Source organism: Poecilia reticulata, chromosome 9, assembly GCF_904066995.2.
Source record: "Poecilia reticulata chromosome 9, P_reticulata-male-v2, whole genome shotgun sequence".
Lineage (NCBI taxonomy): Eukaryota > Metazoa > Chordata > Actinopteri > Cyprinodontiformes > Poeciliidae > Poecilia > Poecilia reticulata.
The window spans coordinates 34,823,566-34,850,994 of NC_088838.1; the positions used below are offsets into that span (position 1 = coordinate 34,823,566).

Genomic DNA, 27,429 nt, shown 5'->3' on the forward strand with positions numbered 1-27,429 from the left:
CTTGCTTTAACTAAAAATGAAGCTAAAACTTTATGTTTAGATGTGAAAAATAATCTAGTTTTATTCTGAATTTTCTGTTGATTTTCAGATTTTCTCCGATTTTTTTTTAAAGCCTGTAAAAAAAATAATTTTCCAGATTAAACTTTATGTTTGAGTTGATTTCCAGCCGCTGGTTCTGGTTTTGTTTTCACCGTTTATGACGAAACGAAAGTGAAAGAAACCCGAAGCCGAACCTCCTCCTGCTGCTGCGGTTCCGTCAGTTCGAGTCTGGACCTGAACCATGGAGGAGTCCGAGTGTCCCGCCGTGACCGTGGAGGGCGACTGGAGCCCGGCCCAGAGCAAAACCGTCCGGAACAAACTGCAGCTTTACTTCCAGAGCAAGAAGAAGTCCAGCGGAGGAGACTGCCGGGTGGAGGTGGAGGAGGAGGCCGCCAGAGCCGCCGTCTTCTTCCGAGCGGAGGAGGGTGAGTGTCCGCGGCTCCGGAGGTCCTGGTTCTGCTCCGAACCGGGACTTAAAGGTCCAGTTCAGCCAGGGAGGAAATGTTCACTGACTTAAAGAAAGTCCTGAAGGAAAACCAGGAGCTGTTTGACTTTCTCAGCCCGAAACTTTCCTTCAAAAATGGCGTCTAAATGTTTAAAGTTATTAATTATGATCATAAACATCCTGCTGGTTAATAAACAACCTGACACGGCAGCTGAGCTCCCAGCATGCACCTGGGCTGCTCCTTCATCCTGGAGGCCATGAGTCACCAGTCAGCTGATGTGGTCCGAGTCTGACCTCATGACATGAGGCCGGGGTTAAAGGTCAGACTGACCTCATGACCTGAGGCCGGGGTTAAAGGTCAGACTGACCTGAGGCCGGGGTTAAAGGTCAGACTGACCTGAGGCCGGGGTTAAAGGTCAGGATCAGAGCTGAGATGACCTGGTCCAGCAGTGACCTGGAGACAGAACCAGGCCGTTACTGGGAGTTCTGCTGGTTAAACTGGGCTGGACTGGACTCAGAGTGACTTGATGCTTCGTGTGTTTGCAGTCAGAGGTCAAGTCCTGGATAAGAAGGATCATGAAATCAAGGTGGACGGTAAATCTGTGCGGCTGCGGCTCAGTTCTGGACCTGCTCAGGTAAAACCTGCCGTCTGGGTGAAGATAGACGATCTGCAGCTTTCAGAGTCGGGATGTTCTGGTGGTTAATGGATTCATTCAGGTCAAAGTTCAGCCAGGAAACGTCTGAAAGTAACAGATTATTGTAAAGAAGCTGCTTCAGTGTTTCCTCATTTTGACCCTCAGGATTATAAATCATTTCGTTGTTAGTTGATAAACATGAGTCCAGTTATAGAAGAACTTCAGTTTATCGGTTCTGATCCGATGCAGCTGAACATCAGAACCAGTGGATCTTCCCGTCTCAGATGATTTTCTCTGTTTTCTCCTCAGGTCCAGACGACCAGCAGCACCGACGGCTCAGGTAAACGTCTCTGTTCTGGTCCAGACCCGGGTTCTGCTGCTGGACTCTGGGTTTGACCCGGTTCTGTTTAATCTGTTTTCACTTAGTGAGATTCTGTAAAATACTCAGACGTTAACATTTAAACAAACAACCAAACGTTTCTGAGCAAACATGAGGCGACAGTGGAGAGAAACAGGAAGGAACCGCCTGCAGAACCAGAACCAGGCGGAACAGAACCGCGTCTCCGTCTGAAAACTGTCTGGACTGAATCTTTGGTTTTACTCAGAAATGCTGTCAGTTCATGAAGCCGGCAGTAAATGGACCCGCAGCTCTAACAGAACTTTGTGTTTACAAAGAGAAAATAAGGTTTTGCAGCAGAATGCACCAAATAATTATACAAATTATATTTGGTTCAGATCCAGCTGCAGATTCCAACAACCAGAGATCAGAACCAGAGGAAGGAGCTTCTGCAGGAAACCAGAGAGGTAAAAACACCAGAGACCAGAACAGAAACATGAAAACGATTCAAACCTTCAGAGGTTTTTACCAAAACGAGACAAACGTACAGATTCTGGTTGTTCTGACGTTAAGACAGAATTCCCCTTCGGTCATCTCACGTTTCATCGCTTCCTCATGAAACGAAGGGAGGAAAAACAAATGTTTCTGTTAAACCTACAAAGTTTTTTTCCTGTCAGGTTCTGGGTCGGATCCGGTCGTTGCCGTGGTTCTGGAGAACGTCTCAGAGAACCTGAACAAGGATTATCTGCAGATGCTGGTGGAAACCGTCTCTGGTCTGGATGAGAACGACTTCAGTCTGGAGATGATCTGGGAATCCAACCTGGCCGTGGTGAACTTCAGCGCCCCCACAGGTAGGAACCGGAACCAGAACCAGAACCAGAACCAGAACCGGCTGACAGAGCCGGACTGGTTCCCTCTGAACACACTGTTCTTCAGACATGTTATATTACATCTAAAACATTGACATAAATGTTCAATCAGGAAGTGAAACGTCATTTTATAGATTCAGAATAAAATATTTAAGGTTTTATGTTTTACATTTTTAATGATTCTGATTTTCAAGAAAAAAAATCTAAAATTCAGTATGTGAGAAAATTAGAAATGACATCAGATCAATAAAAATGATGTTTTAAGCACAAATATCAGAGTTCAAATATTTTAAAGTTTCATATCTTCATTTTCCAGAATCTCAGTGGAGAAAGTTAAACTGGGATAGTAAAGAATAAAACTGTGCAGCTTTTATGATGCTCTTTCTTACTGCCTCCCTCCATAAACTGTAAACTGTTCATCAGATGTGGAAAAGTTCATAACTGCGAGTCAGAAAAACTCCAAGATGAAGAAACACGGACTGACGGCTCGGCCACTAGGGGCAGCAAAGAGCGTCCGCATGGAGAGTCTTCCTCCGACTGTCCTCAAAGGTAAACATTTCAAAATATGTTTGATTTGAATAAATACTCTTACAGTTGTAATATTTATGCTTTTTTGTTTTATCTCTTTGATTTTTGGAACAATGAGAGACACTCAGGTCTCATTTTTATCAATGGAATTAATTTTCTTAACCTAAATTACATGGAAGGTTTTGTTATTAAAATGATCATTGATATTTTTACGTTTTGTGTCGGATTGTTGTGTGACTTGTCCCTGACTGGTTCCAGACATGATTGAGTTGTGGTTTGAGAAGAACTGGGAACTTCCTGAGGACGTGGTGATGATCCCAGAGGAGCAGGCGGCCGTCGTCTCCTTCAGGGACCCAAAAGGTTTCACTCCTTTTCTCTGGTTCTTCATCCAGAAAGTCCTGCAGTGACAGGAGACTAGCTGTGAATAATAGGAGTTAAAATAAAACTAGCATTTCACCACCATTGGACTCTCACTCTGGGTTTAACCCAGTACGATGTTCTGGGTTAACCCCGGACTTCGTACTGGTGAGTCTGGTTGTGATGCTCTTTGGTCCGTAGTCACAGCGGACTGTGGTGTGAAGCCAGTAGCTCCGCCCTAACCGCACAGCGCCACTGGACGTAGAGCTGCAGGTCGCACCCAGAGCCGCGTTTACAGTGGAACCGGACCAAACCGCATCCAGAACCGGGCCGAACCGCATCCAGAACCGAGCCGAACCGCTCAGGGTGAACAATGGGATTTAAAAGCTAAAGCAGCAGCAGCAGAGACCTGCAGTCTGACCCAACGTTTGGTCAGGATTAACAGACTGAAGGACTCAGTTCCTCTGGTTGCATCAAAACAGCTTTTATTTTGAAAACCCACCCAGATTTAGATGTAACATGATTATCTGCTGAATTCAGCCTTTCACCGCCTCTCTGTGTTCTTGGTGTCTTGCTGCAGTTGTTCAGAGCATCTGCGTTAAAGAAGACCATGAGATGCGCTCCATCCCTGTCAAGCTGTACGCGTTCTACGGGTCTCTGGGAACCGCCCTGTACGGCCAGGCGCGGCCGGCCTGGAAGATGCCGGAGCCCGTCACCGAGAAGGTTCTGAAAGTGATATGGAAATTCCTCCTATTCAAGAAAATGCTGAAAAGCATCAACGATCAGATGCGGCCGCATTTCTGCGGCGTCGATTTGGACCAGCCCGAGGTGAAACTCAGCCCCCTGCCGAGTTTTCTGAGGCAGAAAAGTCTGACTGCGAAAGACGTAGACAGCTGGGCGGAGGCGGCGAAGGACGCCTTCTGCAAACTCATGGCCCAGTACTCGGCCTTCGAATGCGACGCGAACACAGAGGCATGGAGAGCTGCTGAGAAGGAAGTCCGCTCGGTGGTGAAGGAAGACGCCTTAGTGGAGTTCGATCCATCCAGAGACGTGGTGACGGTCGCCGGCAGAGCTGACGATATAAAGAAAATCCGAGCTGCTGTAGAAAACATCCTTCTTAAGTTAATGAGTCACATTGAACGGCAGACCAAAGGCGTGACTGAGCGCCTGGACTTTTCTCCTGCGTATTTCCACATCCTGACGGAGGAAGGGCTGCAGAAAGCTGCCTCTGACGTTTCCCCTGAGCTGAAGCTCTCGTTCAACGAAGCCACTGGGAGGTTGACCATTGCGGGACTCCCTGCTGAAGTTTACCAGATCAAATCCTGGATCCTAGAGAAAAATCTGAACATGAAGAAGAAAGATCTAAATGTCCCTGCAGGTCTTCTGGAATACCTCCGGCAGGTGAATCCCATGGACATGTCAAAGAGCCTGTTCACGTCGCAAGGCATCAGCGCCATCTACTGCACAGAAACAAGAGGCGTGCTTTTGCTGGGGAGCTCTGACAGAGCCCTGGCCGACGCTGAGAGTAAGATGAAGAAAGATCTGTTGGTGCAGAGTCTGGATGTGAAAGATCAGGAAGTTTTGAACCGTCAGAACTGGAAAGAGCTGAGAGGGGAACTGTTGGACACCTACAACTCCGCCAGCAACAAAACGGTCATCATTTTGATCCACCCAGAGAGAAGAGACAAAGTAACGGTCGCCGGCTTTTGCAATCCTGTCAAAGAGGTGAGCGCCAGTCTGAGGGAGTTCATCCAGAACTACTCACAGGTTCAGGAGGTTCTTCGGGTCGAGTCCTGTGCCGTAGCTCAGTTCATTCAGAAGAACAGACGCGAAGATTGGTCAAGAGTCGCCAGCGACAACAAGGTGTCTGTGACCTTTGATCCAGAAAGACCAAAGATCGTCATCAGCGGGGCTCGACTTCATGCCCACAAAGCCAGATCCATCCTCCAACAGCTGACCTCTGCTCTCTTTGCCGACACCTTAACTGTGGACAAACCTGGAGCAAAGAAGTACTTCCTGACCCAAGGAAGCATGTTCCTGCCTCCAGTGATGTCAGAGTTCAGCTGTGTGGTGATGCTTCAGCCAGAGATCCAAGACGATGAAGAGGAGGAGGAAGGGAGCGTTGAAGACGAGTGTTACTGCAAGGTGCACACGGCCGGCGGGGTTCTGGTTTCTGTCAGCAGGGCGGATATCTGCAGCTTTAAGGTCGACGCTGTGGTCAACGCAGCCAACGAAGACCTGCAGCACATCGGCGGTTTGGCGTTGGCGCTGCTGAGAGCCGCCGGACCAAACCTGCAGAAGATCAGCAACGACCATGTAGCCAAACACGGGAAGGTCCGCCCAGGAGAGGCCATCGTGACAGATGGATGCAATCTGCCCTGCAAATACGTCGTGCATGCCGTCGGGCCGCGCTACTCTGACTTTGACAGGAAGACGTCAATATCTCGTCTTAAACGTGCAGTTGGAGAGAGTTTGAGGCAAGCTGAGCAGGTCAGCTGCTCCACCGTAGCGATGCCGGCAATCAGCTCTGGTGTGTTCGGTTTTCCGGTGGATCTCTGCACCGAGACCATCGCCGAGGCCGTGCGGGAATACTGCGACAATCCCGGCGCTCCGGGATGCTTAACCGAGATTCACCTGGTGGACAACAATGACGCCACCGTCAGGGTGATGGCAGCAGCCGTCAGCAGGGAGTTCAGCGACCTGGAGCCCATCATGACGGTTCCACCACCGGCCGGCGGGAAACAGAGGGGAGCAGCAGGGTGAGTTTAACCAGAATCCACCGCAGAACCACAACAGACAGACAGGTTTCCTTCTGTCATCACATCCTGTTCATGTGGAGCTGAGTTTGTTAAAAACAACTTTTGACATTAATTTATATTGTGAGTAAAGAGCAGAAGTGAAATATGGAGGTCTGAGGAACTTCATCCGATTCTGATTTAAAAACTAGTTTCCTCTGTTTTGGGTCAGTCGTCAGCCTGGCGTTGCTTCAGCCGTCCTCAGGAGATTTTCTAAACAAGACAAGAGACTGAACCTGTTGTGTGAATGTGTTACTGTGATTGGATGAATGTGGCTCTACTGTTAAAACTATACTGATGTTATCGCCCCCTGCTGGCACATGGCAGGTATCACATCCGTGTTGAACCCAGTGAGCTTCAGATTCACTGGCAGAAATGAAACTGAGCGACTTTCTCACTAAACGCGTTGCAGAGTCAGGAGGAATGTTGTTAAACCACCAGAGTTATGAACAGAGTTCAGTGTTTGGGTCTGGTGATCAGAGGGCAAAGGTCATCAGAGCAGCTTTTATCTAATCTTTATGTTCTAATCAGTCAGAAACCAGGAAAGATGTGGATCCAAAGGTCAGGAATCAGGACTGACGTTCAGTTTCACGGTTAAATGATGGAGGAGGAATGAAACATTTCTGGAGAACCCAGAACCTCTGGGGAACCTCAGGAGAACCCAGAGAACCGCAGCAGCAGCACAGGGAGAAAGTCTGAAGAACCCAGAACCTTCTTACTGCCAGGCAGATAAAAACAGCAGGAGAAAATATTCCTTTGAGTCAGAGACAACAGGTTTACCTTATATTTGTATTTCTTTTTATCGCTGGAGCGTAAAAACAGGGACCAGCAGAATGTTTGGGTTCTTCAGGTCAAACTGAACCAAAATGTCAGATGTTTTACTTGGAGCCTAAACATCTGGAGGAACTAATTTATGATTTAAACCAGGGGGTCCAAAGCGTGGCCCGGGGGCCGTATGTGGCCCGGAAGCCGTGTGTGGCCCAGGGGCCGTGCGTGGCCCGGGGGCCCTGTGTGGCCCAGGGGCCTTGTGTGGCCCGGGGGCCGTGTGTGGCCCGGGGGCCCTGTGTGGCCTGGGGGCCTTGTGTGGCCCGGGGGCCCTGTGTGGCCTGGGGGCCTTGTGTGGCCCGGGGGCCTTGTGTGGCCCGGGGGCCCTGTGTGGCCCGGGGGCCCTGTGTGGCCCGGGGGCCGTGCGTGGCCCGGGGGCCCTGTGTGGCCCGGGGGCCCTGTGTGGCCCGGGGGCCCTGTGTGGCCTGGGGGCCTTGTGTGGCCCGGGGGCCCTGTTTGGCCCGGGGGCCCTGTGTGGCCCAGGGGCTGTGCGTGGCCCGGGGGCCGTGCGTGGCCCGGGGGCCCTGTATGGCCCTTGGACTGTTTTTTTGTCCCTCAGCTGCAGTTCAAACTGATACAAATTAGTTTCAGTGGAAAATGTTAAGCATGAAACAAAGTTTTCATATTTTTATAACCAACCTCTCATAATAACTAGAACCAAGTTTATCCAGAGACTTTTACTGAAAAACCGACTTTTAATTTACTAAACTTTGATAAATAAAGCAAACATTTTGAAAGTGGACTGATATGACTAATAAACTCAAAACAGTTTGAAAACTCTTTAATACAGTAAACATGCAAAATCATTTCTACATTTTGAATCTATGATGGTAATAAGAATAATAAGAATAAAGCAAAGTAAAGTTGGATGACTGCTTGCTTGAGTTTTGTTGTTTTATTTTGACTGCATAATTTCTGTGACTAAATGTTTGAGTTGATTTAAACCAGAACCAGATGTTAGTTTCTAACAGCTGGAGGAAATCCAGAGACCCAGAATGACCTCTGCTCTTTCCACCAGCGGTCAGCAGAGAGGACGAGGCAAAGGCTCCTGGTCCGGAGGAGGAAGAGGAGGGAGAGGAGGAAGAGGCGGAGGCAGAGGAGCAGAAGGAGGGAGGGGAGGAAGAAGAGAAAATGGAAGAGGAAGAGGAGGAGGAGGTTACCAGGGCGATCATCAGCCAGGCAGTTCGAGCCCCAGAGGGCAGAACCGACATGGAGAGCAGGGAGGGTAAGTCCAGTCCAAGTTCAGGCTTGTTTTTAACAAATTAAGTAATAATGAACATTTAAAGATGTGAGATTAAATCTAATTCCCATCTCCAGTCCCATTCTATTGTCATAGATCTGCTTTTTGTCTAAAAACCAGTTTTGTGCTGATTTCAGGTCTGGCAGGTTGGAGCAGATCACACCTGCAGGTCTGAAGATCGCTCTGTGCACAGGAAACATTCAGGACCAGCAGGTGAGGCGTTCAGGAACGTCTGGAAATATTAATTCATTATTAAGGATTTATTGACGTAAAACAAACTAATTACAAAATTACTTGTAAGTTAATTTTGTGTTATTTAAAGCGTACAGAAATATTTCACTAGAAACTGGATCAAAAATACTTGGTAAGATTTAGTTTTTGCAGTGTCCAGATCTTCAGCTAGATTTTGTCTTTTTGTTTACGTCTTAATAAATATTTGAAGTATCAGAAACACAGAGGAGGAAATGCTAATTATGCTTTTAAGTTTAAGACGGAGAAAAAATGTGTCAGAACATAAATTACAGAAATTTGATGCTCAGTTTTACTTTCCAACAGCGCCCCCTGCAGCTCAGACATGAACATTGCATGGGATTGTTGTTCATCACTCTTCTTTAAAGCTGAATCTTTTATTCTCCTCATCTTGTTTTAAAGTTTGATTCCTGCACAAAACTTTCAGTTTTCAGCCTTTTTAGTGAATTTATTCTCAGATCCTCATTTTGATGTCAGATTGACGCTGAAGTCGGGTCCCAGCCGGTGTTCAGTGTGTTTATACTGGAGGTTGTGGCGCTCAGCTGTTGTTAGAGCTGTTCTGATCTCGGTCCGCAGACGGACGGCATCGTCAACACGGTGGCAGACAACATGAACCTGAGCCAGGGCGCCGTGTCCAAAGCCATCCTGGAGGCGGCGGGTGAGAACCTGCAGCTGGCCGTCCTGACCCAGGCCGGCGTGTCGGCGCTGCAGTTCGGAGACGTGGTCGTCACTGACGCTTACAACCTGATGTGTCAGAAAGTCTTCCATGCTGTTTGCCCAAGCTGGGACAACGGCGGCGGTGAGGCGGAGAAGGTCAGAGGTCATTCAGGTCGTTTTATTTCCAGGCCGTTCGTTTAGTTGAACATTTTATTAAGTGTTAGTTATTATCCCACAGCAGAATGCGCTGAACGTTTGAACATCAGGTCTTTCTGTCCTTTCTGAAAGTAAAATCACCTCTGACTGTGTGTGTCGGCTGCTCTGACCAGGGGTTGGCAGACATCATCACTTCCTGTCTGAAGGAGGCTGAGAAGCTCCGGCTGACCTCTCTGTCCTTCCCGGCCATCGGAACCGGGAACCTGAGCTTCCCCAGGCAGCTGGTGGCCAGAGTCCTGCTGAGGCAGATCCACCTGTTCAGCCACCGGGTGTCGCCCCGCCACCTGAAGGAAGTGGTCATCGTGGTTCACCACAGCGACCGCCAAACCACCGATGTGAGACGACCTTTCTGCTGCGCTGCTTCAGGAAAAACTGCTGCAAAAACTCAACATGTGGTTGTTTTCAGTGTTTCACCAGAGAGTTCAGTGGTCAGACGGGGAGCGTCCAGCATGGAGGAGGCGGTTCTGACAGGAACTCGTCTGCCGATCGGACGCAGCTCAGCCAGCCACAGCACAACTCCAGTAGGAAAACATTTACAGCTTCTTGTCTTCAGAGCCTCCCAGATCATATTCATACTTTGCTTATTATGGGCTGGACTGCAGCTGCACACAGAACCTCCATTAAAACTTTTAAATCCTGAATCGGTTCTTTGTGTCTCCGTTTGTCTCAGCGTCCTTCAGCCCGGTCTTGTCCCCGTCCCTCGGCGTCTACCGGATGCAGATGGGTCAACTCACACTGGAGGTGTCGTCAGGAGACATCACCAAGGAGACCTGTGATGTCATCGTCAACTCATCCAATCAGAACTTCAACCTTCAAGCAGGTGATGGATGGTCGCTGGTCGTCTTCCTCTCCTCTCTGTTGAAAGCAGAACATCAATGTTTGTTTGTTTGAGGACGGTTTAATTACATTACCAAGGGACATAAGACACAAAATTAAATTACACACAAAATGCTAATTAAAATATACAAGTTATAACATTTTACAAACATTATCAAAGAACATTACCACACAATTTCAGCAATATCAACACTAAATAAAAAACAAAGATAAATAAATCAAACGATGAACTTTGAATATAAATGTAGCCATTTCATCAATTCAATCTTAATTTATTCTCTATTTCAGATTTTTAAAGGTTCTTTTAAAAGTTACATGATCGAGCATCAGTATAATGCAGAAGGCAACATATCCCAGAAATGAGTCGCTCTGTATGCAGCTGTTTTATTGACGGCATTGGATTGACTGAGTGCTGATATAAAAGTGATAATTAAGGTTCATCTAGTAATAAAAATGTCTGTTGTAATAACTGGGAGAAAAGGCTGAACGGTTTATGTTATTTAATTTTCTAACCGTTTCAGTCATTCACTCACTTCATGATTCTGTCCATCCGACAGCAAAATGTTTCTGTTTCAGGCAAAGCGACACTCAGTTTGGCTCTAATCCGGTTTGCTCACACTAGTTAATAATAAAAATACATTTTATTTCAAAGGCGCCTTTCTGGCACTCAAGGACACTGTACAAGAGTAAAAAATAGTGACAGAAACAAATAAAATATAACAATTAAAAATAGATAGAAATAAATAAATAGCTGACCTCAGTTTGACTTTTACTGAAAAGGTGAAAGTTTTTCACCTGATTTTTAGATTTTTTTTAGTCTAGCATAAATATAAATGAGGGATAAATGGATGAATTCTTTATGATTGTGTAATAAAAGTATAAACATGAACAAAGAGGGCAGTGAAGAACAGCACAGCATGCAGGCAGACAGTAGGCCGTTAACCTACTGTCTGAAGTGGTGAACTCTGAACATGAACCCAGATCCAGTTCTTTTAATGGATGAAGGTTTATGGGTCCAGTTCTGGTTTCTGGTTTCATTTCTGCTGAAATTTCTCTGTTCTTATCTGGTTAAAGTTCAGATTGTCTTTATGATCCCAGCTCAGTCATTTAAATCCCATCTGTCAGTGATAACCAGACATCCTGCCTCTGTTTTCCAGGCCTTCTGCCACACCTGGTTTCTGTTTCTGTGGAGTTTTAAAGTGATTCATAGAGCTCTGATATATCCGGTTTAGTTGGGTTGAGGTTGGTCGCTTTTCTTCAGCTCAGCTCAAACTGAGAAAAACTGAAAGTGTAAAAAATCGCATCACAAGGAATAAAAGAAGATCTGGAAAACGGGAAGTGATGGAAAAAATGAAGTTGATTGGATAAAACAGGATGAAACTCAGCAGCAGGACGTTCACTGATCCAGTGTTTTCTTTATTTTTCAGGAGTTTCCAAGGCGATCTTGGACAACGCCGGTCCAACGGTCCTGTTGGAGTGTGCACAGATTGGTGAGTTTCTCATTTCAAGTTATTTAAAAACATTGTTATTGTTTTGTGTCATTTTGACAACAACCTGCACATCTGCAACAGAATTTAAAGATGAAATCTTTAAGTGTTTAAAAAGTGGTAAAATCAACTTTAATTTTCCTTTTCAGAGGAGTTGTATTTATTTATTCAAAATAATTTAAAACAAATAATTTTGACAAAATTAGAAGCCAGAAGGTTAAGCTTTAATATTCTGAAATAAATTAAAGTTTCTGAAAATAAGCTTTATATAAAATGCATTAAAAAATTGCCCTCAATTTATTTATTTATGTTGGCCTAAGCTTTAAAAGTAAAGAAAAAATATTTAGGTCACTGATGAAAAGGGGATTTTACCTCAGCTCTTTAATTTTTACCTTCCTTTATCTGTGTGCGCAGGTGGTTTGGCAAACATTTAGCATATTTCAAGAATTTCTTTTTTATTTTATTTAAAGTAACCACGTATTAGCTGTCAGAGATGTATATAAGATCTTTCCAAACTGTGTGAATGAACATGTTTCCTCTGTGCAGTGAAATCTCCGGGCTACATGCCTTGTTCCATGATCATGACCTCAGGCGGTCAGCTTCCCTCCAGCAACATCATCCACATCATTGGCCAGAATGATGCTGCTAAGATCAAGGACATGGTTCAGGGGGTCCTGAAGCTCTGCGAGGAGAACAAGTTCAGATCAGTCGCCTTCCCAGCTCTGGGAACAGGTCTGTGCTGGGAACAAAAGACAAAAAATACAAAACTGATGATATGTATCTATGTATTTAAGCATTTTTGATTAGTATATTTTTTCCTTCTGATTGTTTTTGACTTTTCACCACCAGATTCAGATTATTTTGCTGCCATTTTTCCATTTTAGCTGCATAAAAACTAGCTTGGCATAAATCATAAACTGCATCAACTCTTTGAATAGTAGAGTCTTAGCAAACTATAGATTTTAGCACATAACCTGTGTTGTTTTGTTGAACAATAAAAAATAAATAAATAAATAAAAAGGTTCTCCATCAGAGTCCTACATATAAATATAAATAAATATATAAGTTAATTGTAGTGTTTTTCTCCCGGACGAGCCCCCAAAAATCCAGTTGATCCAGGTTTAAGTGTAACCTATTTGACCCTCTTATTGCTGCATCAGACTTTTTAAAGTTAATATAACAGCGCAGAGGAAATAAAATCACCAAAATACACTCTGATGCTCCTGGCTAGCTCGCCACTTTTAATTTAGCATGGTTGGATTCTACATGGTGAGCGAGCCAGGAGTAGAACTGCTTTGCAGCGACCAGATGTAGGATCGACTCAGAGTCATGAACTGTTTGTTAAAGACTGAAACAGATAGAAAAATAAGTTTGCACTTATATTAAATACTTAGGATAGGAGATAATATCATTTAATATAGATAAATAAAGATATCTAGTAACAATATTCAATAACTATGTACATAACATGTAAATATATTTTACATATTATTAACATATGACAATAACACGTAACATTCAATACTAATTTTAAACAACTTCAGAATTTATGTTTGTAGTTTAAGTTCCAGTAAGGCTCAGAGGGTTGTTTGGGGAAAACCGTTCCAAAATGTCCAAATGGGAAATCTGGGATTCTTCTTTAACCATCTATGAGACTCAGAAACAAACCACAAAGTCGTTGATGTTCTTTAGTGTTTGTAGGTAGATTGCCATCAGTTGAAGAAGGTTTTTGACCTAAAAGGTCAAAAACGTATATTAATTACACATCCAAATCAATTCAATTAGCTTTAGGTTTGTAATCATTACAATAAAACATGTTTTCAATAAATGCTTTATTTCATAACATTTGACTGCATAATTCAACTAAGGCATACTCACTGCATTCCTCACAGGACTTCAGTAATTATATACACTGTATTTAAATATATTAAATACTCGTTTTTGGCTCTAAAACAAATACTTCATATTCAAACAGGTTTTATTTTCTAAACTGTCTGCAGCTGTTAAGGTGTGGATATAAAGCAATAAACAATTTGAACAGATACATTCAAACTCTGTACAAGTTTTGTTACATCATATTGTTGCTTCCTACTTTGAGCAGATTTGTTTCAGTTTTCATCCTCATCTTCATTATTTGGTTGTTCCTCACATCCCCTCCAGGTCAGGGCGGTGTCAGTCCATCAGCGGTGGCCGACGCCATGGTCGGTGCAGTGGTGGAGTTCGTGAGGAAGAAGCACCCAAAGTTTGTTTGCAGCGTGAAGATCCTAATCTTTCAGACAGCCATGATCGCTGAATTTCACAACAGCATGAAAAAGAGGCAGGGAGAAGAGGTGGTGGAGAAGAGTGCCTTCAACAAATTTATAGGTATCATCCTGCTTTGAGTCATGTGAAAACATATTTACATTAACCAGAGACCATTTGTGAATAATTCTGCGAAATCTGTGACTGTTCTGTTGGAATCTAAACTAGTTACAGCTAAATGCTTCTGGTTTCTGAGTTTACAGACTAGCAGGTTTGTGTTGGATGAGTTTATGCACTTCCATTAATCTAATTAAATATCTGAACATTATGTGAGGAAAATAATTTTGCATTTGTGGATGAGGAAATGCAAAATGTTACTTAATCTTAAGCAAGCTTTAGATTTCTACAGATATATAACACAAGGTGCAGGAAAGCATAAAGATGATAAATCTGCAGAAACATTGGAAATAATGTTCAAACTTTTAGCACTTTGGCTGTTGAGCAGAAACAGTCACATATAGTGCAGTCATTTCACATGATGAAAATATATCTTGATCTGATTTCAGATTCAGTTTCTTCATTTTTTGGATTTGGAGCAGAGCAGCAAAGCACTACTGACTTTTATCTGGAGCAGCAGGAGTTTGACCCCGCTGTGTTTCAGCTGTGTGCCGACAACCAAAGGGTTCGTATGAGAATATCTGTGTGACTAACGGGAAGCTATTTAATCTCTGCAGCAGTTCATGATCAGCACATCATCATGTGCTGTGCTGAGAAGAACAAATGAGTTACCTTGCTACCAGCCGGAAGGAGACCAAAACCAATCCTCTGCTCTTGATCTTCACCGGTTTTCTATTTTTTCTTTCCACCACAGAATCTGAGCACGGCTAAGAAGAGGATCAGTGAGCTCATTCTGAACGAGCAGGCCCAGAGAACCATCAGGGACCAGTACATTAACCAGTTCACTCAGGCTGACATGGATGAGCTGAAGGCCCTGCAGAGGAATCTGACGGTGAGCATCCGCCTGGACAGAGGACAGGAAGACCAGGAACCCCGGATCCACCTGGAAGGTCTGACCAGAGACGTCCTGACAGCCGAGTCAGACATCAGGTCAGCAAACAGACGATATGCTCCTTAAAGGTACACCATCATTAAATTACTCTGAAGTGTTCTTTCATCTTTTTGATGCTGCTTAGGAACATCATCCGGAAAGTGGAGAGAAGTGAGAATCTGAAGAACAAAGCCATAATGGTGAGGAAACAGGTGGAATGGAAGTTCCAGCACCACGATGGATCAATGGTGTCCTTTGACATCCACACCAACCTCCAGCTCGAAGAAGCTTTTGAGAAAAGTCAGAGGGTGAAGATCAAAATCAAAAACGAGACCTTCAATGCTGATCCAGTTCTTAGAAGGGCTGTTTCCACTAGTGGACGGAAGCAGATAGAGCTGATGAGAAATGACTTGAGAAGTGAGTGAATCTATGATCAGACAGGTGTCAGAGAGCTATCAGGCTCTCAAACTGACAAACATTAAAAACTCTTTCTCTTCTTCTCGTAGCCCCTGACAATCCGCTGCCTCAGCATTGGGATGACATGAAGGGCAGCATCTTGAAGCGGGTTCCCCTGACCGCTGGGTCCCAGGAATACAACGACGTGTTGGCAGACGTTACTAAAAATGGACTTTCCTTGAACATCATCCAGGTACGTTTGTCTTCAGAACATCAGACATGCAAAGATTGACCTTCGACCTTCTGGACCTCCAGAATGCAGCCCTGAAAGCAGAGAAGAAAAGGCAAAGTGCAGCTCAAACAAACCAATGAAATCAAATAAGAAGAAAACTCAGAAAGCAGGAGATCATTAGGATCATTGAATAAAACACATAAGATATTATTATTTATCTCTCATTTTAGTGAAAATATTTAGATGAACTGATTAAAACTGTATAAAACCTTTACATTTACCTTTAGCATTTTCTTTTGTTAACAACAGCTTAACAATATATTAGACTTTGAATAACTATTAATAAATACCAAAGGACGTTATTTATAAAATTAGTAATTAAGATCAACAGCACCAAGTCTGGGGTCATGAAAAACATGACTGAATATATATGACTTTGGTTTACTGCGATGTCCTCCCAATGCAGCAGCAACCATGGAAAGAGCAACTTTCTTTAAGAACAGGGTTTTTTTTAAAGCACAATGTGGTGAAACTAATTTCTTCTAGAACTGAATGCAGTGCATTCTGGATTTCAAAGTTTTCATATAATTCTGTTTTCTGTGTGCAGTTCAGTCCCTCATGGGTGAAGGCTAACATGAACATAACACACACCCTAATGAGAGATGACTAATACCGACTGATTTAGGATTTGATCAGAATCATGATCATGTGGTTTAAACTGTTGGCAGATTGAGCGGATCCAAAATACGACGCTGTGGCAGAGCTACCAGCTCCTGAAGAAGCAGATGGAGGTAAAGAACAACCACACCAACAATGAAAAGCTGCTCTATCACGGCACCGGGGCAAAATCCATCGACCTCATCAACTCAAAGGGCTTCAACCGGAGCTATGCGGGAATGCATGGTAAACATTGTCACGCTCGATAGTCCACAATGAAAATGTGAAAACACAAATGTTGAATAATTTTAGGCTCTGATTGGTCCTGTGAAGCGCTGTCCTCCAAAACAAATGTCAACATTACATCCTTTCTTTTAATTGTACCTCAAGGTTCTGTATTTGTAACCCTTTTCTTTATACCATTGTATAACTCTCTTGTCTTTGTATGGTTTGCTTTATTCATGCTACCTAAGCTAGTTTAGCTTTAACTTCTCTAACCATCACTGTACTCAAGTGTTGTTTATTTGTTGCCTTTCAGAGATCAATTCATATATTTAACCTCTAAATATCTTAACACTCGTATTTACTTCACCATCCATGATTCATTCTGTTTTATTTCCTACAGGTGCTGCATACGGTAATGGCTCTTACTTTGCTGTGGACCCTGCGTATTCAGCCCGGGGTTATGCTAAACCAGACAGTAATGGTCACAAGCGCATGTACCAGGCCCGGGTTCTGGTTGGGGATTATACCAACGGACAATCTGGCATAATCGCACCCCCCGCCAAATCTGGCAATGCTGCAGACCAGTTTGACAGCGTCACTGACAGACCTAATAATCCATCCATGTTTATTGTTTTCCATGACATTCAGGCGTATCCAGAATACCTTATCACATTCACTTAAAGCTTTAGCTCTTTTGCAAATATTCTGATCAAATTAACCTCTGTCTGACTGTAGTTCTTCTACTGTAGATCAAAACCACTGGAACCTATTATTATAACTTATTGAAAAAGTAAGTGTAATTTTCTTCAACTCAAAATAAAGATGGAAATTGTTCATTCTTGAATCTATTTTGATATTATTTTGCATAAAAAACAAGTTCATCTTCTATAAAAGCAGAAATCTGTGTGTAGTCATGGGGCAGAAAGACACCAGCAGTGGTCCTTTTTGGTTACAAGAGTTACTTTATCTATCATCATGAAGTCCTTCATTCTCCAGATTGGCCAATCTTCCCCAAGGTTAGAGTGTGAAACTCAGAGAAATGACCACACACCCAAAAGTTAGCAGGTCAAAGGTCATTTCAAGTCACACTGCAAGAAAACCACATCACCACAGACCATTTAGCTGCTATTAGCAATGCAACCTGATGATAATCTATTCAAACACTAAAGGAGCATGCTGACTAATAGTAGCAGGTGTGTGTGTGTGTGTGTGTGTGTGTGTGTGTGTGTGTGTGTGTGTGTGTGTGTGTGTGTGTGTGTGTGTGTGCATGCTTGTGTGAGTGAGTGAGTGTGTCTGTACATGGGTGAGTGTGGACAAACCTGATTTTTTTTTCACAGTTCTAGGACCTCTAGAAAGGGTGGACCCCACAACACAGTAAGCTACTTTCAGGTCTCCTGTGGGATATTAACAAGGATGTGTGTGTGGGTGTGTGTGAATGATCATTAGATGCAAACAGAATTTACTGTGGTAACTTTTGCAGCCATTTTGGATTTTGAACTATGTCACTGACTTTCCCAGTCAGAATCAAAACAGGAAATTATCTGACTTGGAACTGGTGAATTCCAACTTCAGGTAGAAACAAATTGCCACCAGTCCTGGTGGCAATTTGTACCAGGATTGGTACAAATTGCCAATCCTGTCAGTATTTAGCAAACCTTAAAAAGGTGATATAATTTACATCCTTAAGGGTTTGTTCAATATTTGATTATTTTATTGATTTGTCAAGTTATTTAAGACTTTACAGAATTTGATGTCAAAATAGAGGAGTAGAAAAATTCAGGACATGATGTCAGCATGAAAGACAAACATCCGTGTTTCACTGTAGGAGTACCCTGAGAAAACCTTCATATGCGCAGAGAGAACATCAAACTGAGACCAGGAAGTCTCCCAGTGGGTTTGGCCCATTTCCCTGTGGACATTTTTCAACCTATTAAATGTTTGAAACTGGAATGAATTGAATGATGATTTTAAGTTATGTCCTTTTTTGGTGAGCTTTAAAATGTAAAATAATACAATCTTACGCTGTTATGTGGATTTATATATTTCATCATGAAGATATCTTGGTAGGTTGTTTGGTATAAAATAGGGTGGGCAAGAATAAGCTTGGCTTCAGCCTTTTCCTTTTTTGGTAAATTATAGGTTTGTTTATTGTTTTTGATTTTGTTTTTTGTTTCCTGTGTTTAATGTGGACAATTTACCAAAATAAAGTGATTGATGATGATGATGATTTTGACCCAGATGAGCAGAAAAACCCTGAATGTGTCCATGACGACACCGTTCTACACAGATGAAGCTCTGCTTTCACAGACATTCACCAAAACAAGCAACAGAAACAGAAATGGAACCCGGTCCTCAGAAACGCATGTTTCTTCTGTTTATAAGCAGAGAAATGCATTTAGAAAGATTCAGTCGAGTTTTGTGTTGTCGGCTGTTAAAAACAACATAATTTGCTCATTTTAAAAACATTCCTTTGTTTTAGTGACAAAACTTGGATTATATACATTAAAGCATCAGTTTTTGTTCTGTGTGAGTAACAGGAGGATGACTTTCTGTTTCACTCCTGTATAAAATATTTACCAGCTCATAATTTCATTTATTCCATAGTTTAAAGCATTATCTTATTAAGTGTTTAATATTTAAGATCATGTATATGAATTTGAAGACATATGAAGTGTATTAGGAATATTTTGTCACATAACGTGACAAACAGACAATAGTCTGTGTACGAAAAATTCAGTGGAAACAGGAGTTATGCTCAGTTCCTGGATGTAAATCTGGTGCTCTACTGCACCAGATTTAAACCCAAAAAGTCAACCAGCAAGGTTTTAAATCAAATGCATCGATTATGTAAAATATGTTAATTGTCCTTTAAAAATGAGAAAATCATATTGTTTTCTCCCTAAATCACTTAATGTGCTTGAACTCATGGGATTTATTTTTAGCTAAACAAACAATAACACTTTTATTTTGTTTTCTTCCCACATATATTTTCTTGACAGCCTCTCCAAGGCTTTTCATGTATGGCAAGAAGCAGTGACTTGTGGTCCAATCAGCTTGCCGTACACTGCGGTTTATTTCAGGAATGAGCATCTTGGTGATTTTTGCGATTGCATCTATAACTTTTGTCATAACTTTCAGGAATGAGCTGTGAAAGGACTTCCTGAATCTGTCAGCTGGTGCTTCCTGTTGCCTGCAGCTTATTCCTGTTCTAACTTCTCTAATCCATCCCTGGTTCCTCTACTGGCCTGTTTGTGTCTGAATGAACTGAACAAAACCAACTAACTCATAGAGTCTACAAATAAAGAAACAAACAGATTAATAAACTCAGATTATACATTTAAATTCACTCTAAAGTTTCCCAAACAGTAAATGTGAATCTTTTAAAGGACTCAAATTGTGAGCAGTGACTCTGCAGAGTCTCTACAGCTTCAGGCTTCTCTGTGATCTGATTGGAGGAGCTTGAACCAATCAGATCGCTCTCAGTCAGAAAGGGGCGGAGCCTTTCAAAGAAACAAGAAGTTCCACCAACATCTTCCCAGAAGCCCAGAGCATCACAGACAGAGAGCAGCGCTGGAGCTCAACAGGTAACCGGTGGCCTTCCTCCTCCTCCTCCTCCTCCTCGCACAGTACTCTGATCATGATACTTTGACTAGGACAGCAGGATGGAGGGAGTGAGTGAGGATGATCTCTGCTGGCTGCAGCTGGATGACTTCAGGATGCTGCTGATTAAAACCATCGACCCGTCCAGAATCACTCCTTACCTCCGCCAGTGCCAGGTACTCTTCCTCCTCCTCCTCTTCCTCCTGACCCACTCTGGGCTCCTCCCGGTCCTCGGTTCTGATTGGACGTTGTTCTGGTTCCTGGCAGGTGATCAGCGCTGAGGATGAGGAGCAGCTCTTCAACGACCCCACCCTGGTCATCCGCCGGAGGAAAGTCGGTACGTTCTCACAGTCCGGGTCCAGTAAGACCAGAACCAGAACCTCTTAAACACGGCTGCAGCTGCGGCTATTATAGCGATCAATTAATCAAATTAGGATCTTGGTGGATTCTGCAGATTCTTTCATGTTGTATTATTTAATATTAGAAACACCTGGAGGAGATTTGAACAGGTTGACAGAAAAGGTTTCGTTTGTCTGAAATGCAAATCTTTGGTTTAATTCCTGCTGTTCTTTCAGCCACCAGATGTTTTGCTGAGTCTGTATAACTAATAATCAATAACTTAATCAGTTGACTATTTTTCAGTAATCGATTCATCGTGATTCATCGTTTGGACTTTTAAAGATTTGGGTGAAAAGATGTTCCACCTTATTGATCAGTGATCATGTTTTATCATAAAATCTAATCTGCTTTTCAATCATTAAGTTAAAATCTGTTAAATGTATTGACATTATATTTGTTATGCTCATATTTCTGATTGGCTGCCAGTTAAATTTATAATGTATCCAACATGAAGTGGAAACGTTTCCGTCAAGGAAAAGACGGACCGAACCGGAGAACGCTGCAGCAGAACCCTGAACCCAGACGGTCTGAGGCACTTTATGCTGAGCAGCATGAATAATCTGTGGGATTATTGATGGAGGGGAACCGTTTGGGTTTTACGGTGGTCCTGTGAGTCCGGTCATATTGGAGCGTCGCATCAGGTGATCATGAATGTGGAAGTTGTTGGAATATAATTTACCGATGTGACGTAACGCTGCAGAAGCTGCTTCCTGCTTCACTTTCACTTCTCCTTCTGCTGCATCACCGGGACCCGGCTCACCGGCTGGGCCTGCGGCTCCTGCAGATCAAAGCTTCTCGTATCAAACAGAAACTGATCCAAAGTTCCAGGATCTGGTTCGTTTCTTCTTCTTGAGCTTTACAGCTCAGTCAGTCGGACTGGAGGCCGTCCAGCCTGAAGAAACTGGACTTTTCTCATTCAGACAGAATACCAGCCTCTGGTTCAACTACTGCAGTTACATAATGCAAAACCTTAGAATAATTCATTCATATTAAATTCTGGGACGTAGATCATCTTAATTAAGTTTCATTAATAAATGTTGCGACCCTGGAAATGATCTGTGTGGCTCCTGGATGCAGAACAAATAGAGATGCACCAATATGGACATTTGGGCCGATATTTACAGATATTATGTTTATTATCCATATTTTGCTAAACTGTTGCCACCATATAAAAGCAGGGACACCTACAGTTAAACATCCCATAATCCTTTGCTGCTTCACTGTAACTGTCACACTACAGGATCAACCTTCCCCCCTTTCCAATAACATAGAAATAATATTAATACCAGCCCAGCTTTACGTATCGGGCCGATACCGATACTGACGATACCGATACTGACGATACCGATACTGACGATACCGATACTGATGATACCGATACTGACGATACCGATACTGACGATACCGATACTGATGCCGATTTATTGAGGTGATTCAGAAACCTTTTGTATTTTTTTCTTCTTATATATTTTCTTCCTTATCAGCTGTGGTGGAAATTCAGTAATTTAATGTTTTTCTGTGATGTGAAAATGAGTTTTTAACTTCCTGCCTGCAGTTCCTCTGTGCTGAAACGGCTCCAGTCAGCAGCTGACCTTTGACCTTTAACCTGTTAGATAACAGAGGAGAATGAATTCAGGAGGAAGTTGGAGAAGTTTAAACTGCTGTGATCAGATGAAAATCAGTTTTAGATTGAAAGATAAATTCATAGAAAACTGTTAATAGAAAACATTCGACTGTAAACATCTATAAACTCTGGATCTGTGATTCAGGCAGAAATTTATACTTTATACTTTGTTCCATCAAAATATGTTTTAGTTTGTAAATTTGGCTCTGACTGGTCTGACTGGTGTGTGCAGGAGCGCTGCTGGACATGCTGCAGCGGACCGGGATGAAGGGCTACACGGCGTTCCTGGAGAGCCTGGAGCTGGACTACCCCCAGCTGTACAGCCGCATCACGGGGAAGGAGCCCAACAAGACCTTCAGCATCCTGATCGGTGGGTGGGTCCGGTTCCTGAGCCGGCCCGTTCGGACCCGCCCGCTCTGACGCCCTCTGTTCTGTTGGTCCAGACACGGCGGGAGAATCGGGCCTGACCCAGTTCCTGATGTCGGAGCTGAGCCGCCTGCAGAGGGTGCTGCAGGACGAGCGGAGGCGGCGCCAGCAGGCCTGCTCCGTGGCGCAGGAACAGGTTGGCATGGCGACCGCTGACCCGCGGCCGTGTGTGTGTGTGTGGCTGAACCAGGTGTGTGTGGTGCAGGAGGCGTGGTCCCGGCAGCAGAAGCTGAAGGAGCGCGAGCTGAAGAAGCTGACTGAGCGCGTGCAGAAGCTGCGTGAGGAGCGCGAGCAGCTGACCGAGGAGCTGAAGAAGCTCCGCCTCCACAACTACAACCTGATGGCCGACGTCACCAGCCTGACGCAGGACAAGAGCAACGCCCTGCTGGCCAACAGGGACCTGCAGATAGAGGTCAGCTGACCTCTGACCCCGGCCGGCCCGCGTCCCGGCCCCAGCTGACCTCTGACCTCTGCGTGCAGGTGGAGCGTCTGAAGCACACGGTGCTGCGGGCGGAGAGCGAGACGCGGCTGCTGAAACGGAGGACCATGAGACCGCTGCAGCAGGTACCGACCCGCTGATGCAGTACGGGAAGCCAGGAGGTCCAAAACCGGTTCGGTTCTGGGTCAGAACCGGTTCTAATGAAAGGAAACTTTCATTTTTCATCCCAGCCGTCAGAAAAACTCTGGATGCCCAAAAGTTTTCTGAGCAGAAGAATCAGAAAATCTGCTTCTCCAGTTGAATCTAGTTTCATATTTCTATCTGTCGCTCCCTGACCTCTGACCTCTGAGTCTCCAGACGAGTCTTGCCGTTTTCCTCCTGATGCGTTTCTGCTTCCACATCAAACAGGAAGTTTGGTCAGGTCACTTCCTGTTTGTGCTGAAATTACTTTCTAATTTTCCACCAAATAGTCTCAGTTAGGTACGCTAACCGTATGCTAACCGTATGCCAACCATACGCTAACGGTATGCTAACTGTATGCCAACCATACGCTAACCGTATGCTAATTGTACGCTAACTGTATGCTAATTGTAAGCTAACCATATGCTAACCGTACAATCCAGCTCTGAACCTGTTACTTTGACTGGACTGGACGTAGCCGGAGTCTGTCCTCCACCATGAAAACGAGGAACCGACCTGTGGACAGGGGTCACGGGGTCACAGTTACAGAAATATTTATAAAACATAAATATTAAATATTTCAGTCATAATTCCCCGTCGGGTCGTGAACTCCTCCAGTTTCTGCCCTTCTGCCTCCACCCAGCGTCCCATGATGCTGCCGCCACCATGCTGGGCTGCAGTGTGATGCGTTCAGGGTCAGAGTTCACAGATAGCAGAAAACATGTGATCCTCCATGACGGTTTGATGACATCACTGTTTCTGTGATTTTCCCTGAAGCTGCAGCTCAGATTAACATGTGAGCCGATCTTCCAGAGCAGAATCCTGACTCCGCCCTCTGACGCCTTTCTTCAACTCAACGACCAGGAGGAGCAGCAGGAGGCGCCGCCTCAGGGGAAGCAGCAGCAGCAGCAGGAGGAGGAGGAGGAGAAGAAGCAGGACAGGAGGGAGGAGGTGCTGAAGGAGGGCCAGCGGCACGGCCGCGCGTCTCCACAGATGAACCTCCTCACCACCGTGTTCAGACTGAGGAGGGAGCTGCACAAGGCCGAGGAGCAGAGGGCAAAGGTGAGGGGCAGGAGGAGGACCGGGCCGGACTGGACCGGACCGGATTGAACCAGACTGGACTGAACCAGACAGGACTGGACTGAACCAGACCGGACCGGACCGGACTGGACTGAACCAGACCGGACCGGACTGGACCGGACCGGACCGGACTGGACTGAACCAGACCGGACCGGACCGGACTGGACTGAACCAGATCGGACTGGACTGAACCAGACTGGACCGGACTGATCCAGACTGGACTGGGCCGGACTGGACCGAACCAGACCGGACTGGACCGGACTGGACTGAACCAGACCGGACTGGACCGGACCGGACTGGACTGAACCAGACCGGACTGGACCGGACCGGACTGGACCGGATTGGATTGGACTGGACTGGACCAGGCCGGACCGGACCAATAATTGCTTCAATTGCTGATTTGAAGCGATTATTGAAATCATTATTGACTAATTATCAATCGATTAATCGCTAACTGATAGATTCTTTTTTTTTATAAAATTCTGCATTAAGTTAAAATCTTCGGTCTGTAAATCTTTAACTCTTCAGATTCTGTAACGATGGAGAAACTGACTGTCCTGATGAGTCGATCAGATCTGGATGTTTATTTAAACCAACTTTATTCACTCAGAGGGAATGAAATGTTTACATCCTTATTTAGAGAAGCAGCAGTTGCATTTTAATACATTTCTAATATATTATAAAAGGTTTAAATGCAGATTGTGATCATTTTAGAATAATCGATCAGTAAAGTAAAAACTTACTGTGGATCAGAAACACCTGGTGCGTTCAGGGAAGCTTTGGTGATGCGTTCAGGGAAGCTTTGGTGATGCGTTCAGGAAAGCTTTGGTGATGCGTTCAGGGAAGCTTTGGTGATGCGTTCAGGGAAGCTTTGGTGATGCGTTCAGGGAAGCTTTGGTGGTGCGTTCAGGTGCGTTTCTCTCCAGGATTAACCCTAAACTGTCTCATGTTGATGAACTCTGAGGCGTTTGTGCCTGGTGCCTTCATGGACACATGCACGTTCAGTTTTTTCCAGCTGTGGTGCATTCAGGGCCCAGACAGAAGCGTGTTTGTTTCAGAGCGTGGAGGAGAAGGAGGAGCTGAGCCTCCGCTGCGCTCAGCTGAAAGGAGACGCCAAGATGTACCGGCAGCAGAGCAAGCAGACGGTCCGGCAGCTGGAGGAGGTCATCCGAGAGAGGGACAAGGTGAGGAGGAGGAGGAGGAGGGGGAGGGATGAAGAGCAGGTCACTGACGGTGGGTGGTGTCCAGGCTCTGGTGGCGCAGGCGCAGCAGCAGGAGGAGGCGCGGCTCCACCTGCAGGAGAAGGACCGCTACAGGGAGCGCGTCCGGCAGCTGGCCGAGAAAACGGACAAGCTGGAGCTGCTGCTGCTGAGGTCACAGGGGGAGGAGCTCCAGCTGAGGACACGCCTCCGCAAGATGACCTTCAACTCCCAGCAGGTGGGGAGGATGACGTCATGATGATGTCACGATGACGTAATGACGCTGCTTTCCTCAACAGTTTGAGAGCAACTTGAGCAGCGAGGAAGACGAGGCGAGCGAGAGCGCCACTAAAGGTCAGAAACCTTTATCCATGTTTCCATGTAGACATGTTGGTTAAACCCTGAGGAGGACAGAAAGGGGGCGCTCTCCCTCTACGGCTGCTCAGGTGTGATGTGAAAGGCGGCCCGGTCCATTCCGGTGTTCTGACCGTCCGGTTCTGGTTCTGGTGGTCCAGGCAGCAGCGAGGAGGTTCCCAGCGGGACGTCGGGGGAGAACGAGGAGCCGGCCGCTCCGCCGCAGGAACACGGCTCTCCAGCAGGGGGCCCCAGAGAGTCGGAGCACAGGCCCAACAATGCTGCATCATGGGTAACGTTGCCGTAACACCGGAACCGGAGCGCGGTGGACGCGGACCGGGTCTCAGCAGAACTCTTGCCTCCTCTGTGCAGGACGAGCAGCCGGACGGAGGATTCTTCACGCTGAGCCGACCCAACTTCAGGTGAGCGGCGCCTCGTTCTCCACGCTCACCTGACCGCAGCGCCTCTGACTCCTGTCCGGTTTCCATGACAACAGGAAGCGAGCCCTGAGGTCAAAGTTCCCCAGCGGAGAGTCGGTGGCCTGTAACGTGGGGGACAGCACCGGCAGCGAGTCGGACTGAGGTCGGTCCACTGGTCCTGGTCCAGCAGCAGACTCGGTTCTGACGAGGCTCCGGTTCGGTTCTGAAGACGATTCACCACAACAAACTTCTGCTTCCTGATCTTCGGCGTCGCTTCTTTTACGACTTCTGAAGCCTTTTCTGTTTCTCTTCAGATAAATAAATGTTTCATTTCTGATTTAAATATTGGACCCGACCTCCAGACCAGAACCTTCAGGTTCTCACTGGGCTGCTCTTCGTTTACCTGCTGTCTTAATAAAACTAAATCAGTTGGGAAAACAAGCAGATGTTTAATGATTGATCCTTCCGGGAGCCATCTTTGTTTTTCATGTAAATGTGGCTGGACTGCCAGTGCTGCCCTCTGTGGGCTGAACGGTGGAACTACAGGTGGATTTTTCTGTTGGTTCATGTCTTCACCACTCAGCCGGTTCAGGTACAAAACCATCTCACTCAAACGCGCCCCCTGGTGGCGAGTCAGGAGGTAGAGAACAACAACCTTTATTTAACATAAATGTATCAGATTAAAGCAGCGAATTCACACCTGCAGTCTGGCAGCTCGTCAGCGTTACTCATGTGATTCATCAGTGTTCAATGTGAACGAGGCGCCGGTTTCCTCATAAACGTCTCCAATAATGCAGAGAAAGTCCAAGTCCACTCATCCTCACATGTGGCCACGCCCCTCTGTCTCTGGACTCCGCCCACTTTGGTGGAATTGGTCTAAATGTATCAGGGGGCGGGGCTTAGCTCTGACAGGCAGGTTAGCTACACTGTGAAGGCTCGTATGTGAAGGTGTGAACCTACAGAACCAGAACCAACCACTGGTCAGATCTGCAACATCAAATGTTTTATTACATCAGCTGGACGCCATGGCAACCAAACCAGCAGCCGGTGTGAGGGTTCAGAGGATGGTGGTCCACCTGCTGGATGGAAACGGCAACTACAGGAGCTCAGCAGCCAATCAGCTGCTGCGGCTCAGCGCTGGTTCTTCTGGGTCTGTCTCAGAGCCGAGACCTGCTGGACCCAGTAGGAGATCCAGTTCTGCTGCTCGCTCAGCTGGTTCCGTCTGTCGGCTTCAGAATGCGACACCTCCGAGTGGATCAGCTGGTCAAACCGCTGGCACACACACACACACACACACACAATCAGACAGTGCTTACTGCATGTGTGTGTGTGTGTGTGTAGGTGTGTGTGTGTGTTTGTAATGCCTTGTGGGCTGCAGAAATGAATGGAAGTCA

At 45.2% G+C, this 27,429-nt stretch overlaps 3 protein-coding genes and 1 long non-coding RNA gene across 11 annotated transcripts in view; 2 read left to right on the forward strand and 2 right to left on the reverse strand.

Annotated features, from left to right (window-relative positions):
• The first annotated feature begins 135 nt into the window (after positions 1–135).
• On the forward strand, positions 136–17,159 carry LOC103470782 (protein mono-ADP-ribosyltransferase PARP14-like). The gene is made up of 23 exons (XM_008419449.3): positions 136–464; positions 1,031–1,119; positions 1,429–1,459; positions 1,855–1,923; positions 2,134–2,307; positions 2,749–2,874; positions 3,112–3,213; positions 3,791–5,969; positions 7,849–8,055; positions 8,208–8,283; positions 8,896–9,132; positions 9,306–9,527; positions 9,599–9,713; positions 9,863–10,012; positions 11,457–11,519; positions 12,063–12,248; positions 13,677–13,880; positions 14,324–14,439; positions 14,629–14,864; positions 14,951–15,222; positions 15,312–15,454; positions 16,162–16,336; positions 16,716–17,159. The coding sequence occupies exons 1-23, from the start codon at positions 281–283 to the stop codon at positions 16,994–16,996; spliced, it is 5,637 nt and encodes a 1,878-aa protein (XP_008417671.2). The 5' UTR covers positions 136–280; the 3' UTR covers positions 16,997–17,159.
• LOC145552933 (uncharacterized) lies at positions 15,044–25,124 on the reverse strand. 2 transcript variants are annotated; one of them, XR_014089069.1, is made up of 3 exons: positions 24,807–25,124; positions 20,077–20,320; positions 15,044–15,525 (listed from the first exon to the last, which is right to left on the reverse strand). It is a non-coding gene; the product is annotated as an uncharacterized LOC145552933 (long non-coding RNA). The 2 variants fall into 2 exon arrangements; XR_014089068.1 differs by lacking the exon at positions 24,807–25,124 and adding an exon at positions 20,994–21,368.
• Positions 18,680–26,476, forward strand: card9 (caspase recruitment domain family, member 9). Of its 5 annotated transcripts, XM_008419450.3 has the most exons (14): positions 18,680–19,899; positions 19,969–20,091; positions 20,183–20,252; positions 22,171–22,308; positions 22,382–22,500; positions 22,570–22,776; positions 22,845–22,928; positions 23,797–24,045; positions 25,122–25,247; positions 25,312–25,500; positions 25,562–25,616; positions 25,778–25,908; positions 25,989–26,038; positions 26,113–26,476. In XM_008419450.3, exons 2-14 carry the CDS (start codon positions 19,978–19,980, stop codon positions 26,195–26,197), a joined length of 1,617 nt encoding a protein of 538 aa, XP_008417672.1. In that variant the 5' UTR covers positions 18,680–19,899; positions 19,969–19,977; the 3' UTR covers positions 26,198–26,476. The 5 variants fall into 5 exon arrangements, with proteins under 5 accessions (XP_008417672.1, XP_081467167.1, XP_081467164.1 ...); XM_081611041.1 differs by lacking the exon at positions 25,562–25,616; XM_081611038.1 differs by lacking the exon at positions 25,562–25,616 and having other exon boundaries at positions 25,122–25,500.
• Positions 26,477–26,676: 200 nt separating this feature from the next.
• ccdc180 (coiled-coil domain containing 180) overlaps positions 26,677–27,429 on the reverse strand; it is a 30,415-nt gene continuing 29,662 nt past the window's right edge. For all 3 annotated transcript variants that reach the window (XM_081611010.1, XM_081611009.1, XM_081611011.1), the window contains one exon: positions 26,677–27,307. In XM_081611010.1, coding sequence (XP_081467136.1) covers positions 27,167–27,307 — 141 coding nt within the window. In that variant the 3' untranslated portion in view covers positions 26,677–27,166. The remainder of the gene's footprint in view (positions 27,308–27,429) is intronic.

Excerpts from the sequence above, each read along its gene's own strand:
- LOC103470782 (XM_008419449.3), top strand. The coding sequence starts at position 281 with ATGGAGGAGTCCGAGTGTCCCGCCGTGACCGTGGAGGGCGACTGGAGC. Across the intron at positions 465-1,030 it reads CTTCTTCCGAGCGGAGGAGG|TCAGAGGTCAAGTCCTGGAT; the intron begins GTGAGTGTCCGC and ends GTGTGTTTGCAG. Across the intron at positions 13,881-14,323 it reads TGCCTTCAACAAATTTATAG|ATTCAGTTTCTTCATTTTTT; the intron begins GTATCATCCTGC and ends ATCTGATTTCAG.
- card9 (XM_081611038.1), top strand. The coding sequence starts at position 19,978 with ATGGAGGGAGTGAGTGAGGATGATCTCTGCTGGCTGCAGCTGGATGAC. Across the intron at positions 20,092-20,182 it reads CTTACCTCCGCCAGTGCCAG|GTGATCAGCGCTGAGGATGA; the intron begins GTACTCTTCCTC and ends GGTTCCTGGCAG. Across the intron at positions 22,777-22,844 it reads ACAGGGACCTGCAGATAGAG|GTGGAGCGTCTGAAGCACAC; the intron begins GTCAGCTGACCT and ends CTCTGCGTGCAG.